Source organism: Sphaeramia orbicularis, chromosome 24 (assembly GCF_902148855.1).
Source record: "Sphaeramia orbicularis chromosome 24, fSphaOr1.1, whole genome shotgun sequence".
In the NCBI taxonomy this organism is placed as follows: Eukaryota; Metazoa; Chordata; class Actinopteri; order Kurtiformes; family Apogonidae; genus Sphaeramia; species Sphaeramia orbicularis.
The window spans coordinates 36,166,892-36,182,377 of NC_043979.1; the positions used below are offsets into that span (position 1 = coordinate 36,166,892).

Here is a 15,486-nt window from a genome sequence, read left to right on the forward strand (position 1 = left end):
TATGTCAGAAAACATACTGATATCCTTAACAAAGACTGTTTCATTTGGATGAATATTTCTTAGTAATAGTGCATCTACATTCCACAGTCACCAGTGATGTGACCAATCTGTTGTCTGTTGCGGAAAAGGGTTCTCAACAAGCCAGCTCAAAGCAAGTGACAAGGAGATTAGAGAAAACACCAGTTATATTGGCTTTAAAGTGTTTTTTTTTTTAAATTTATTTAAAGTGAGATTACAGTCGACATAGGATGTGAGATGTAGAGAACTGAATTAAAATCTGCAGGTGTGGAGCCTGGGAGAAAGAGGAAAATAGGTTGGATGTTAAATCTATGTGGAAATGCCACCACATTAGGGTCACAGTCCTCCCTGCCTGGAAGCTCCAGCAGGAGAACACAAGTAGGTCATGGAAATGTGCATGCAACTCAGCTCTGAAGTGCCTGCGCTGCTGTATGAATGTCATATTTACAACGGTAGTAATGTGATCAATTTGGAGAAAGTTGATGAGCAGCAGACTGGATACTTTGGCAGCAGAACCAATCAAGAGAGCTGTCAAAGGGGCTTTTCATTGGCCCCGCAGGAAGCTGGACAGCAGTGTCCCTGATGGGGACTCTTCGGCCTGGCAGACATACAGGCGGGCAGAGCTGGGTAAGCGTCTTGGCAGTGGAAGTGGAGCCAGCGTTCTGTTGGAGCAGAGGCTGGCACCAGGAGCCGACCAGCCTCTCCAGTGGCAAAGAAGGAGATCACACACACTGCCACGCTCCTGCTGAGGAGCAAACGGAGGCTGGCAGGGAGGGTTGCTCTTGAAAAGCTGCCGTTGTCTGGAGATGGCTTTCATGTGAATGGGGGCCTTAATAGGCGTTGTGTGACGGCTCTCGCTGCACGCTGAGCGCCGAGTGATCCTCTTCTGTTGGTTTTTAATTAATAAACAATCTTTGAAGGCCACAATGCAGTTGGAGGGACAACACAGTGACTCCTTGGTGGCCTTGATGCTGTTTACTTTGGAGCTGATCTGCAAACTCCCACTGAGGTGACCACATATGCTGAGAGGTGCTGACATTTTTCACCCCATGTGAAAAACATCTTCAGGTTTACCAGTGGCATTAATATCAGTAGAATATCTGTTGAAAAGCAGTAATTATACAGAAGTAGATGAACTATACTCGCATGTAATAACAAAAAACATAAACATTGTGTATAAAAGTGACTTCAGTTCTGGTGCATCATAAAAATAGTTTGTTTTTGTTTACTATTCCTTATAAACTATGGTCTTGATTGTTATATACACACTTAATTTAGAATACTTGTCTTGTAATCATGCTAAATGAGGCGCATCAACTGGTCTACCTCATCATCCTTCTTTGGTGAGAAACAGTGTTTTCGACAGCGGTGTCAGTGTAAACTTAAGCAATTCTTTAACAAATCCACACACCAGCCTACTTTGGTAAGAACTACAAAGTGTAAACTAGTTGATAAATGAGGACAGGCAGTTTTCTTCTCCTCAGCAACTAGGATCACTCTGTAGTAGTGGGACAATGATGCCACCTAGTGGATCAAAAATGAAGTTAATGACACTGTTCTACGTTTTTCTGTGTAATTACTGTAATTATCTTGCCTGGATTTGAGAAGAATGTAATGAAAAATGGTTTGAGATAAAAACTTGAATGAGTAGTAAGTGTTGGGCCTGGATATTTTGTACATTACAGATCAGGATATTAAAGTAATGCCACTCTTCAGTTTTCAGTTTACTGGTCTGTGTAATAAGTAAATGTGAAACGCTGCAAGGAAACACACTTCAGTTATTCGGACAAAGGGTAGTAGGACATCTTACAGCAAAGATCATTTTAATGGTCCCAAATATTCTGAACAACTAAGTGTACACTCATGTAAAAGGAAAAAAAATAAGATATGACAAAAATCATCACATCTAGAATTCCACTCAATCTTTAATCAAGACGGGATTACAAATTCTCCAAAAAATCTGCAGTTTCAAAGGGCAAAAAGGGTAAAACTAGCTCACCTACTGAGGTCTTTAAAAACCTGTTCAAGTGTGACTGAAAACGTCCTGAACATTTAAAGGCAGGTCTTTTTTGTTGTCATTTACAAAAACAGGAGAAAGATCGAGACAAACAGAGAACAAAAAGAAAATCATGAAGAAACTGCTGGCTTTTTTTCTCGTCAGAGAACAACGTCCGCCGAAGGAACGACGACACTGATGACATCATCATACGACAACAAGGACAGCTCTTTGCCTCATGCTGCCTCTCGTCTGGTCCTATATACTAACTTAAAAAAGGGGACAAAAAGCAACAGACAGAGAGGGTGGAAAGAGCAGAGGAAACAAGAAGAAAAGGAACGAGGAGGAAGGTGGATTCTGAAAAGGGGGATGGGGGTGCGAGTGGTGGTTCTGGGTCTGAATTGGCTGACCCGTTTGGGGTCGCTGTGATGTCCTTCCCTGAGTGGGGGGGTGGGGGCAGTGGGTTATGGTCCGAGCCTGCAAGCTCACTGGGGTTTCAGTCTGTGTACATGTGGTTGTTTTGTATGTGGTCTTGTCCTCCAGTTGCTAAATCACTGAACTCCCACCGGTCTCACAGAGTCTGAGCCCAAGACGATCTTTTAGTCCGATCTCGTCTCCCCCAGCTTTTACTCATCCGTTCGTTTTTTTTTTCAGGCGGTTTGTCACTCCTGGTCTCCTGATTGGCACTTGTATGGATTGGGCTAGTGTGAGGAGGCTTCGTATCCATTCACAGTCCACTCCTCATTTGGCTACCCACTGACGACAACGACGGGTGGCGTTCATTCATTCAATTTGTTTACAAGTTTGATCATTTCTGTGTAAAGTCTATGCACTGAAACTGTCCGAGCGGAGCACGAGCTGAGACGCAGACGTTTTAAGAGCTCAGTTTGGATTTCTTCGAAGGTGGCATAGGCTCGTCTTTACTCTCCCCGTCATCTTCCTCATCTTCTTCCTCGTCGTCATCGTCGGGGTAGTCCACCAGTCCCACCAAACCTCCCTGAAGCAGACGAGACATACAGAAAACATTTAGCCTCAGTTGCAAAACGATTATATGTCATTCTAATTTTCTATTGTCTAAATAATCCTAACAAGTCCAATAACTCTGATTTATCGATGGATATACTGATGCAGACAGTGGGAGCTGTGAGAAAACTGACAGTCTTAAGTGTGAATATTAATTGTTGAGGCTCAATTTACATCAAAATTTAGTTTCCTTCCATGAAATAATAACCAATGTACAAAGATTTATCCTATTTTAACAAGATATTTTAAAGGAAAAGACAAATCTTGTTAGAAACCCGTTTTTCCCAAGGAATCAGGATCCTTTTAATGTCTCGTTTCATGTTTGACAAAAACGGACAATGGTATATGAAGAATTCATTTGCTGACTGGTACCTTTGTTGTTACTGTTGTGGTGGAGGGCGAGCTACGTGCCCCTGAGCCTGGAGACCCCGGTGATCCTGGAGACCCTGGGTTCAATGAGGCAGATGAAGGAGGGCTGGACAGGCTGGTTTTGGTTGAGCCAGAGAAGGAGAGCTTGAAGCTGGGGTTCTGTCGGCCTGATAAGCTGGACTTCCCCAATACTTCTTTGTCCTCTGTGTCTTTTACTACTGGGAAGAAAAAGACGGAAAAGGAAATGTCATTTTATCCCAATTCAGGTTCTCCAGGACATGAATTCACACATCACATTTCCATTTTGTTCAATTAAATTGCTGTTTTTCAAGAATCATCCAAATATATTTAAAACCAGTTTGAACAAAGGTAGTCATGAATTACGTTTTATATCTTTAATTTTGTGTGCTGCTTATATTCACTGTACAGAAACTGTTCATTTATGCTACAGTAAAACAGGAACGTTTCCTTTTTTTGCCAATAAAATTTGTTTAAAAACAGATGTAGTTTAAGCTCTGCATGAGCAAAGGAAAACAACTGGCTGACATACGTACATTTCTTTCTCTCCATGAATTTGCTTATAGGTTCCATAAGGTCTTCCTCAGTCTTCATTTTATCAGAAGGAGGAACCACAGCCTCGCCATCCTCAAGGTCATCCTCATCTGTGTTGAACCACATCTCCTCTTCATCCTCCAGCGTCCGTGCATCACGACGGAAGCGGTGGTTCCGTAGGATGGATCGCATGCTGGAGAGGAGAATGTTCAGTGTTAAATAAAGCGATACTTGAAAAATGTAGCTTCAGCCTGGTGAAATGATATAGTTCTGGAAAAAATTATTACACCATCCCTTGTTTTCTTCAGTTTCTTGTTCATTTTAACACCTGGTACAACTAAAGGTACATTTGTTTGGACAAATATAATGATAACAACCAAAACAGCTCATGAGTTTCATTTCAGAGCTGATATCTAGCCATTTTCCATGGTTTTCTTGATAATAACCAAAATAACTTTCGTTCTTACATCAATATCTATGGCATTGTACTGCCAAAAACAGTGCTTTTAGGCATTCCATGTTTTCTTTTCCGTCTGTTTTAGTCCCATGATACACACAGGAGTTAGTACTTGATTGCATAACCATTGTTTTTGATGACGTTTGATGGTCTAATAATTTTTTCCGCGGCTGTAGATTAAGTTTGTACAAGCAAGTCAAATTTTAGTAGTGCGGAAATGTGGACTTTGATTCCATTTGCTATTAGTTAGACATGAGATAATACTTTTAAACATTGCCAATACTGAACTTGGACAAGATCTTCAGTAAGTCTGATCTCTAGTCAATGGCACTGTGAGACTTGCTCAAAGAAAAACCATAAGAAATCTTTTTTCTGTTAAGATTTAAGAATGGCTGCACTGAGTGTTACAATGATTTGGTGTGTTCAGCCTTAATAACTGACTAAATTGACATTTTCTGCATAGATTTACAGTCTTATTCTCTTCAGTACTCGTCTTGTCTGTACATTAGCAACCATCAGATGATTAAGTTGTACATTACACAAGGAGTACTTACTGCAAACACTCAGTGTGTTTAGCTGCCAAACCAGAGGAACAGTATTTGACAAGCTTTCTATTAAATGTGCCATATGTTAATCATATAAAAATAGCATTATTGTGTACACCATTGTGGAACAAAATACTGACCAATTAATGGCTTACAGTTAAAGGTAACAACACAGGAAGTCGCATTCCCCCATTTATTTTGAGACACAAAGAATTGCCTAAAGCTTTTTCATCATCTTTGGTGACAGTAATTTTCTCACCTATCCAGTTTGGGGTTGTCCTGCCTCTCCCGCTGCTGTTCATACCGCAACTTGAGTCCCTTGAATGTCTGAACATAATCGACATCCTCTAGAGCTTTCCAGTAGTTCTCTACTATGTGAGCTGTGAGAGACTTCACATCCTCCTAGGAGCAATGGAAGGATAGAGAGGGGAGAGATGGGGGGAACAGAAGAATCGAAGGAAAGGGAGGATGGAAGAAAAGGACAGAGGAGAGGAGGAGTAATGTAGTGTATATAGCATAGTGTGGAGGATAAAGGGTAAGTAGAAGAGGATGAGCCAAGTACAAACAAAGTAAGAAAAAGAAAGGGGGAGATCAAACCAAACCAATTAATAAAACATTAAACTCCACATCAGACAAGTTCAAGTTTGACAGTCTGCCTGTAATAGATAACAAGAAATTTTATCAGTACTGCATTTAAAAAAAACTCACATCCACATTTTGTCAATACAGCAGTGTTGATGTTCCTTAAGTGCAATGAAATGAATCAAATCAGTCTTTAAATTTGTCAAAGTGTGGGAAAAAGGTATTAGTTAAAAAAAAATATATATATATACAGTTTAATTCCATAACACAACCAGCTTTTTCCCCATTGTGTAAAGCTAAATGTATGTTGGTTGAGACTGGCATAAATGTTTAGTTTTTTAAGCTCCTCGACTAAACTTTCAAGTGACACAAAACCAAACAAAAAAAAAATGAGAGAGAAAAAAACAAAACATACACACACAACAATGCACAGAAACAGAAAGACAAGTGAAAAAGTAAACAGAGCTTATTAATACGACCCGGTCACACAACACTTTGCCCCTCCTGCTCACTGATACCCTGCCTATTCAAGGTTCCTTTTAAGTCTTCACTTTCAATTTTTTGTAAAGTTGTAAAAAATTTAAAAAGTTGGAGAAGGCACATGTAAATATTGTGTGTGAAATTTGAAAAGAACCCACCCAGGGTGAATAGTGTCCGGGAAATGGGTTGGACAAAAATCTTGAACAGACGGACAGACAACCAGAATTGTTGGTAAATCCATAAACCCCTCTGGGTGGGCGGGGGTATAAAAAAAAATCTTTGCTTTTAAATAAAACAGTTAAAGCTCCAGTGGTCTGAGGACACAAGACTTCTGCGGCTCCTCTAGGCTCTGCTGTTTGCCTTTATCAAACTTATGACAGAATACAGCCACTCACAGATCCTTTCAGGTGGATATGAAAACGGGTGACTGACAGCGCTAATGACCTATTATTGTCAAGAAACTGTCAAATGTGAGTTTCTTGCACAGATTCTAGACTCTTCTCCGTTGTTTTCTTCTTTTTTTTTTTTTTTTTAAACCACCTCCACACTTCAATTCCTCAATGCTAAACTGTGACCCTGGAGAACGATTTTAGTGCACCATCTTTATGTCTAAGTTCTCTACAATGCACAACAAGGACTGAGGGTCAAAGACCAAGGAGGATGACTGGAGGAGCTATGACCAAGGACACAGGTGTATCCTCGCTCACAGCTCATATAACAACATGAGATACCGTCACCTCAAAGCTGCCATTTTAAATAGAACTTGGTTAAATATGATGGTTGGAACATCTCCAACACTTAGTTTCAATATATTGCTTTTCTCATGATCACTGACATTTGAGTGTTCATCTAAATTTCTGATTAACTTTTTAATTGCCATTTGACTTGGCTCCTCTCTCCTCAGGTCCTCGCCTTGACTCCTTTGCTCAGATCTGTGGTTGAGGGATGAGTCGCCAAGGACCTGAGGAGCTACAACTTGAGAACTGAGAGGAGGGCTCTATAGCTTGTCTCTGAAGCAACAGAGCAGATTGTACCCGAGAATTTCTATCCTCACTTGTCCACAGTGCTATGAAACTGCACTGTGTCATCTATATATTTGTTTTATGCCTAGGACAGAGGAGTAGCTGAATAGTGAAACAAAAGCAAGACTAAGGAGTCTATACTCACCACACGGACATACTCAAACATCTCAATGATGGCAGAATTCATGAGATTGTAGCGTGAGCCATTGTTGAGGAAGGCCTTGATGACAGGCTCAAAGAGAAAGTTTCTCATTATGTAGCGATTGTAGAATTCATCCTTTAGACCAATGATCCTCCGCATGAAGCGTAGGGCACCTGTGCACATTGGAGAAACAGAGCGTAAATACAAGATGGCACCCGTACATGTTCACAGACAAGAAGGATTACAAATTTAAAGGGGTCATATTTTAGTAAACCCACTTTTATTAGTCTTTGGCACATTTATTTGTGTATTTGGGGACCCTAATAGTTCAAAAAGTTTGAATTTGAACCCTCCAGGTGCTGCAAAGTTATTACTTCCGCCAAGGAGGTTATGTTTTTGCCGGCGTTGGTTTGTCTGTCTGTTTTTCTGTCCGTGTGCAAGATAACTCAAAAAGTTGTGGACGGATTTGGATTAAAATTTCAGGAAATGTTGATAATGGCACAAGGAACAAATGATTAAATTTTGGTGGTGATCGGGGGTGGGGGTGGAGGGGCCACGGGGGCCCACTGATCTGCCTTGGCGGATGTCTGCGCTGTCCGAGTACTTCTAGTCTTTATATTCATTCCGGCAAAAAAATTGGATTGGAAAAAGTGGATTTCTACAACCCGTTTTGATTCCTGCTTAATTTGTTATGTTCTGTAACTAGTTACGTCACGACATTTGCACATATAAGGTCAAGATTTCTGACAAATACTTCTCCAAGTACGACATAATGGTTTATCAGCAGCAGCGGTTGTAGGAAAAACTGAAAATATGTCCAAACTTCGAGCAGATTCCCTAAAATGTTCAGCTGTTGGTTGTATTAACGGACACAAGTGGCTGAAAGGGACAGAAAGCACGGTCAACAACCTGGAGGGGGTGGGGTGTGAAGTGGCTCATTTGCATTTAAAGGGCCAGCGCTCAAAACAACCTTTCTTGTGTCATTACTCAGAAATAGGGTTGAAGATGGACCTGTGAAGTTGAATTAATGAAGAATTCAGACCCAAGCATAGCATTTACAGTTTATGTAGACCACAGGTAAATGTTTTAAAATGCATAATTCCATTTAAAAAAGCAAAATATCACCCCTTTAGGTGCAATTCCATTTGACTTACATAGTGCCAGGAAGGCGTGCTGAGAAGCAGTGAGCACCAGTACCCTCCTGAGAATGTCCTTATTGATGATGTAGTTCTTGATGTGATAGGTGTGATGCTCGACACAGAACGTAAGCAACTCCAAAATCAAGGCTAACAACTGTGATGTTTGAAAATCATCTACAGGGAAACAGCAGATAGAAACAACAACGTGAAACTTTGCAGAACTTTAAACCCTACATTCACTGTACCAACACACACATCGATTCAAACGGCATAGATATTTACCTTTACTAGGTTTTTCTTCTGTGGTGTTGGCCAGTAATGGAGCTGAGAGGACATGCATACAGTGCTTATAGAAGAAGCTCAGGAACTCTGTCTTTTCCGTTTTCTAAAAAAAAAAAAAAAAAAAGTCACATACATACAGAAAAAACACATTTTACTGAATATTCATGACCACAATAGAATGCAACGAATGCTTTTAATGGTCTATCAGGGTGGGGTATTCTTGTCCCTTTTGTTTTTCTTATGCAACTACTGTGTGCGTACTCATAATTGTTCTACTATAAATATCCACTAATGGGTTGTATTTCTTCTCCATTACGTACATAGAGGGCAATATGGCTTTTTCTAATGTCAAACTTTTCTGCTCCTTGGTGAACATAGTTTTTATCCTTTTCTTTTGCATAATTTATACTGAAAATACAGGACCATAGAGATATTTTTTGTTTGATCTCTGAGTCAAGCATGTAACAAAAAGTATTCTTCACACAATGAATCCTTTCCAAATGCTGCTGTACAGTTTGTAGACAATTAAATATAAACATAGGATGTTAGCGGGTTTTAACAAATTACTTTTAAAAGACATTTTAACACCATTACGAATGCAATTTAACAACTATTTAACACCCTTTTTCATTGTGCCCAGGTAATGTCAATACTGCGAGCTTGAAATGAATTAATTTCCGCAAAAATTCATGCTGTACAGTGACCAAAAAAACCCCTGGTATGTAATTCGGGTTCCTACAGGTTTCTACAAGTTAAATTTAAGACTTTTTAGGAGTGCTTATAACAGAATTTAATGCCCATTTCACAGCCATACTGGCAAAAATTTGTGACACCTCGAATTTAGGAAAATGCATTTATTTACTCCAATGCATTGATTCCCACTGTTCAGAGTCATTTCTCATCGGGGGCTGCAAAGTCAGTGATAATTCATTTCTAATTTCAATATAAATTGTCGGGTTGGAACTGAGTCGACAAATGTTACTTTCTTTGCAGTTTGGACATTTAACAGACACATTTAAACACAATACAGCAAACAAGTTGATGGCAACATAATTTAAGACCTACCACATTAAATCTAATACCTTCTAAAGACTTTTTAAGGTATTAAATGCAGATTTGGAAGTTCAGGACTTTTTAAGACCCCGTTTACTTGCTTTACTGTCAAATTGTATGTAGAGATGAAACTCACATTTGCAGTGGCCAGCATGTTCTCTGGGTCTACCAACGTCCTTAACAGACCCATTAGCTGCACAGCTCCACCTAACTCTGGGTCTGTATCACAGATCATGTGTTCGATGATCAGGTTGATGAGGAGGATATCCTGCAAGGCCAACGAATGAACGTCACATCAGCACTGTCATTTTTGTCAAAGGTCAATATTTCAATCCGATACTACGGAAAGCATGAGAGTAATATTTATTTTTTCACTGAATAAAAGAAGAGCTCTAGAATTTAGGCAAAAAGTGATGTCAGACTTTCTTACTCACATCATCATTCTGTTGAGACTCCTGCATTACAAATTCTCGTACCATGGAGGGGTTGTACTCCACCAGATAGGAGAAAATATCTGTAGCTGCCCCACGCACCTGAACATCATCCATTCCCTATTATGTAAACGTATAGTTTGTCAGCGGATTACATCAAAATACAAAAGGTAAAAATAATTTAAAAAAGGGTTCATTACTACATTATGTACAATATTAAAAAGACTAAATTCACACGTAAGTGCAAGGACACATGGTTGTCATTGAAGAATAACCCATTTTTAGCTGGTTAATCTACTATTCATCAGTGCTCTTATTTATTTATTCTCTTGCAGACACTTGCATGATAGAAAAAACAGGGAAACAGGTGCTACAAACAAGAAAAACTGGTGCAGAAAATGTCTTCATAAATATCTTATTTGAATATGATATGTAGCCTCCAAGGGCAGTGGCAGCATTTCTGGAAAATTTCAATTTTAGCAGTAGTGATGCATTGGAATCTAAAGGTGTTTTCCTGAAGGAACTAAACTTGCACAAAAATATTTAAGGCTGTTAGGTTTTTAGCAGAACAAAACCTGTTGATGGATTTTAAAACCTAATAATCTGTGACAGATCAGTTTTTCATGTGCAGTAAAGTAAAATGAACAATGCTTTTCTGAAGGATAACAGAACCAAGTGAAAAGATCATGCAAAAAGGTAAGAAGAGCTTAACTGTAATATACACAATAGAAAAAATAACTCACAAACTGCGACTACAAGAAGCTCAAATGGAAAAAACTTGAATAAATGCACTGATTACAGAACCCAGAATGGTGGAAGGACTGAATAATGTGAATTGAGAGTCATGTAGTGTACCCAAGCAAGGTTTGTTTGTTCATTTTTTTTCATTTTTAGTGACCATGTGCTTATAAAATTTCAGTGAAAAAAACAAAAACAAATAAAAGCTTAACTGTGCCACAACAAGTTCAAACTCCACGTTGTTTTTTTTCTCTCAGGGCAAATAAAACCATCACACCAACAGTAGTAGTCAAAGTGATGACTTTGTTTAGGTTTGTGTACTCAACTAAGCACATCTATTTTATCAGAAACCTCAAGGTGTTGACACAGCACAGACAAGAACAGTATCTGTTTGTTTTCACAGTGGTTTTGGTTCACTTGAAAAGCTGAAGAACCGCTGACTCATTCATGTCACACACTAAAAGCCAAATTGAGGGAATTACAGAAACATTACTGACTAAAACATTCTAATTCATTTACAACAGATGTGAGCAAATAATATGAATCACTTCTTGAGATGACAGATTTATTGTTAACACTCAGCCAGATATTCTTGTAACATACAACATGACCTGCTGTTTGAACTTGCCACGGGTCAACATTAGATTAATAAGCAATGCGATAAAACATGTATAGAACAGACTACAAAAGGACCAACACACATGATCATATTTTTGGCTAGACACCTTAACAAACAGGCTTGATTCTGTAGTGAAAATGTAGTTGCGCTCACCAGTATGACCTCTAGTGCAGGTAGAATACCCATGTTTGACAATGTCTTGAAGAAGGCGTCTCTGTTTTGAGGTTGTAACGTTTGTGAGAATGCACAGAACTCTTTTAGGAAGTTCACCTGTAAAGAATGAACAAAGATTTAATCAGGGGCAACATTAAAATGGTTGCAGTCTAAAAAATAATCTCTGAAAAGTGTCTGGCATACCAGTTCATGTCTTTTGTCGTCATCTGTAGCCTCATCAGTTAGCTGTGCAAAGAGGTCTGTCAAAAACTTCTCATCGTCCTGACACCAAAAAAGAGAGATGAGGTGACAGGTGAAGATCACGTAGAGAAAATTGATATGGAACAATCAAGCCCAATTTTCATATTTATCCAGGGTAAAATTCATGTTGTATGGTTACCAATTCAACTAACCGGACAGTACAAATACGTCAGATTTATTGAAAATCACATTTAGCTTGTTGATATTTAGAGACAACTCCAATTAAGGGAGACCTGCTTTTTACAAAAGGTCCAGGTACAAAATGACCACAAAATTAAATATTAAATTTAATACCTTATGATGAAGGGATAAGGATATCAAGCAAAGAAAAATTAATCCTCTCAGACATCTGCTTATCAAACTTGATAATTCACTGCCCTTTTTATCTTACACACAATCATTGAAGCAGCTTTAAGTTTTAGACTATTGGGTTTATTAAAAAATGTCTCTAAAATTTGTCACTTCAAAGAACTTTCATCCAACTTTTTAATGGAGTAAATGACTGATCAAGAAAACAAGCAGATTGATAATGAAAACAACAGTTTGTGACAGCCCAACTTAAAATGACCAAAAGGCAGTCATTTTATTGTTAGGTTGACAAGGGTGTCTTTAAGTTAGTGAGAGGGAAACTGACTTTTATCAATAATATTTAAATTCAGAAATTCACACAGGAAAGTAGCAGAGTCAACAGTACACCAGTTTCTGTTTTCCTCTAACACAGCATAACTGATTTACACAACACTTCTCTATCTCTATGGAGACAGCCATACATAAACATTGCTGAGTTGACACAGTACAAAAACAAAGGTCACATGACCATAAAAGACTTGCAGTCAAAACTGGGACTGGTTAAAGCACAATCAGCTAAATATAGTTTGCAAATCATTTCTAGCCAATATAGAAAGACAATTTCATAACATCCTCTTTAAAATCATTTGAAAAGATATTTAGTTAAGATTTGCACATGATGAGTAAATTTTAAGGGGAAATTGCAGTGCTTGTACACATAATTTTTAACAAACGCAATAATAATCTTCACTTGCAATCCTTACAACTGTCTAACAACCTCACCTGTAGCATGCCCACTATCTCCACCTTGTTGAAGAAGATGAAGGAGTGCAGGGTGGACAGCATGTTTTCCTCAAAAACAGAGGGTGTGGGCAGCACCATGTCCTGAATATACTGCACCCTATACGTCTGGTGTATTTTCTGGCGCAGTTCTGGATCAGAGATGGGGATCACCTCCTTAAAGCGAGCCGTCTTAGTGAGAAACTCCCGGTGCCGCCGTGGCTGCGGTAGGGCTGGGTCAAACTCCAGACAACCAATGACGTCCATGATACACTCATCAGAGAACATAACCTCAAAGAGTGCAGTACGATTGAGCAGAAAGATGCCTTTTATGATTTCATACAGATGATGCAGTCCTTCTCTGTTCTCCAAATCTTCACACACCCTGAACAGCTCCAGAAGCTTACGAATGTAACCCTCATTCTCTACAGCCAGTGCAAGTTTCTCACGCCGCAATGGCGATGGTAATGAGGAGGCCACCAGCTCAGCCAGGTCCTCCAAGCGGTTCAATTCACATGGTGGTAACTCCAGACCTGGTGATGACATGTCATCAAAACGTTCCTCCTCAGATTCATCCACCACATCCTGGGTGATGTCCACTGATGGGTCCTTCCCTTGCACCTTAACAGATAAATAAACAATGGTATGAGCAATATAGTATGACACTGCAATGAGGAACCCCCGATTCACTCAGCAGAAAATGCATCACCAGATGGAGCAGATAAACACACACCCACACAAAAGCACGGACAATTACCTGGCATATTTTCTCCCAAATTTCATCACAGCCGGCCTTCTCCTGGAAGCTCAGTGCCAGATCATAATTTTCAGCTTCTGACCATACTATCAATGTATCCTTTTTCAAAAAACAAAACTGTGTCAGAATACAAGAAGGTGCAATTTTTTTTTTTTCCCCACACACATTCTATAACACACAACATACTGACCTGCTGTTTCTGGTAGGCTGTGTTTGGATTGATTTTAGACTCCAAAAGTAGCGAACCTGTCAGATGACACACAAATTGCACACAATGGTTAAATGGACGTTGGGCTCCAGTTATTACACAAGCAGAAAACAAATGGAACGGAAACACACACAGATTAAACAGAAGTTAAGCAACGGTGTAGGTTTGGACAGTTATCAACCCCCTTGCGTTTTGGATCTCAATTTTAGTGAAATATCGATTAATCTCCAAAAACATATGCCTAATATGATGACAGTGATGTTTTATTCATCTGGCCTTAACTTGTTAACTTACCATCACTCTCTGCTCGCACCAGTAGAGATGTGCCTTTCAATCGCTCCACATAACCCGAGGAGACGTGTCCGGTCCCACGGTCATCCCACTGTCTGTCCTCGTTGAGGGTATAGACTTTGACTCGTCGACGAGTGTCCGTCATCCTGGCAGGTGGTTGTCGCTTGTTTCCCCCTCCCAGGCCCCTTGGCTGTACCTCACTTAGTAACACCAAAACTTTTATTCACTGTCTACACTCAATCACTACAATCCACTACTGGCTAAACTTGTGTCAAGGGTCAATCAAGATAACAGCTCTTTGTAGCAGCGTGAGAGTGAGACACTTAAATGGTCGTTTCGAGAGATTTACCGATCAACTAAATATCTGAGTATTTCGGAAAGCTGCCCTACACCTTATCTTGACAAGGATATGAGCAACGCGTCACACAAAATCAGCTTACAGACCATTGTGGCAAGCTAACGATCGACTAATTTATAGTGCGGAGGGCATTTGCATTAGCTGTCGCGTTAATCGTCAAAGCAAGATCTGACAGACATAACATAGCCTTATCAGATACTTGACAAATGCGTATTCAGAAAAAGATCCCGTTACGGTCACTATTTCCCAAAACACTGCCGCCTACTTATTAGTACAGTTTGTACGCTTGCGGGCAGCGTTAGCCAGTCGCGTTAGCTAGCAAACCTAACGAGTTGACTAGCTAGCAAGTACGCTGCCTACGCTCCACATACTCAATGTACAACTATTGGAAGCAAAATGACCAGAGCTGCGCGCCGATAACATTATTTCACAGTAGCGAACAGCAAGCACTGTGTTTACCCAGACCCAGTATTTCTATCTGTCTAAATAATACGCCAGCTAGTTAGCGTTAGCTGCTTTCTCCCCCAAGTGTTCCGCCATGTTCTGGCTCGGGGCCGCGGAGAGACTACTCTCTCCCTACTGGTATTCATGCATTCCAAAAATAATGCAAACCAACCAGCTTTAGTCGTGTAATTACGTCAAGGTTCCGCTTTACATTATAATGCTATTTGCCATTCATTCTCGATGTCTTGCTCAGATAATTGCTAACTGTCCCCCCGTGAGTATTCAGCCATCTTGGGTCCCTTCAGAGTCTGTACGGGGTTTCCAGCACAGCAACAACAGGGCAGCCCGACACATTTAAAGAGACAGTACTTAATAAGTACGAAAACATGTCAAGCTCTGCTAAGGATAAGCTTACTTTAAAAAAACAAAAAAAAATAAAAAAATAAAAAAAAACACACACATTATATTCCCTCTCAGTTGCATTCTTACCATTCTCTT

The 15,486-nt window shown here is 39.7% G+C and overlaps 1 protein-coding gene across 3 annotated transcripts; it reads right to left on the reverse strand.

Moving 5' to 3' along the window:
- Positions 1-1,923: 1,923 nt before the first annotated feature.
- On the reverse strand, positions 1,924-15,303 carry smek1 (SMEK homolog 1, suppressor of mek1 (Dictyostelium)). 3 transcript variants are annotated; one of them, XM_030128294.1, is made up of 15 exons: positions 14,190-15,303; positions 13,878-13,933; positions 13,688-13,786; positions 12,934-13,551; positions 11,806-11,883; positions 11,602-11,718; positions 10,095-10,211; positions 9,797-9,928; positions 8,608-8,710; positions 8,341-8,499; positions 7,190-7,359; positions 5,220-5,359; positions 3,961-4,151; positions 3,410-3,624; positions 1,924-3,011 (listed from the first exon to the last, which is right to left on the reverse strand). In XM_030128294.1, the coding sequence occupies exons 1-15, from the start codon at positions 14,329-14,331 to the stop codon at positions 2,889-2,891; spliced, it is 2,460 nt and encodes an 819-aa protein (XP_029984154.1). In that variant the 5' UTR covers positions 14,332-15,303; the 3' UTR covers positions 1,924-2,888. The 3 variants fall into 3 exon arrangements, with proteins under 3 accessions (XP_029984154.1, XP_029984155.1, XP_029984153.1); XM_030128295.1 differs by having other exon boundaries at positions 3,410-3,621; positions 5,220-5,362; XM_030128293.1 differs by having other exon boundaries at positions 5,220-5,362.
- Positions 15,304-15,486: the final 183 nt, after the last annotated feature.

Coding starts and splice junctions, on each gene's coding strand:
- smek1 (XM_030128293.1), bottom strand. CDS start 14,331: ATGACGGACACTCGTCGACGAGTCAAAGTCTATACCCTCAACGAGGAC. Junction 9,929..10,094: donor AGTCTCAACAGAATGATGAT/GTGAGTAAGAAA, acceptor TTGGCCTTGCAG/GATATCCTCCTCATCAACCT. Junction 4,152..5,219: donor GACAACCCCAAACTGGATAG/GTGAGAAAATTA, acceptor TCTCCTCTCCAG/CATGCGATCCATCCTACGGA.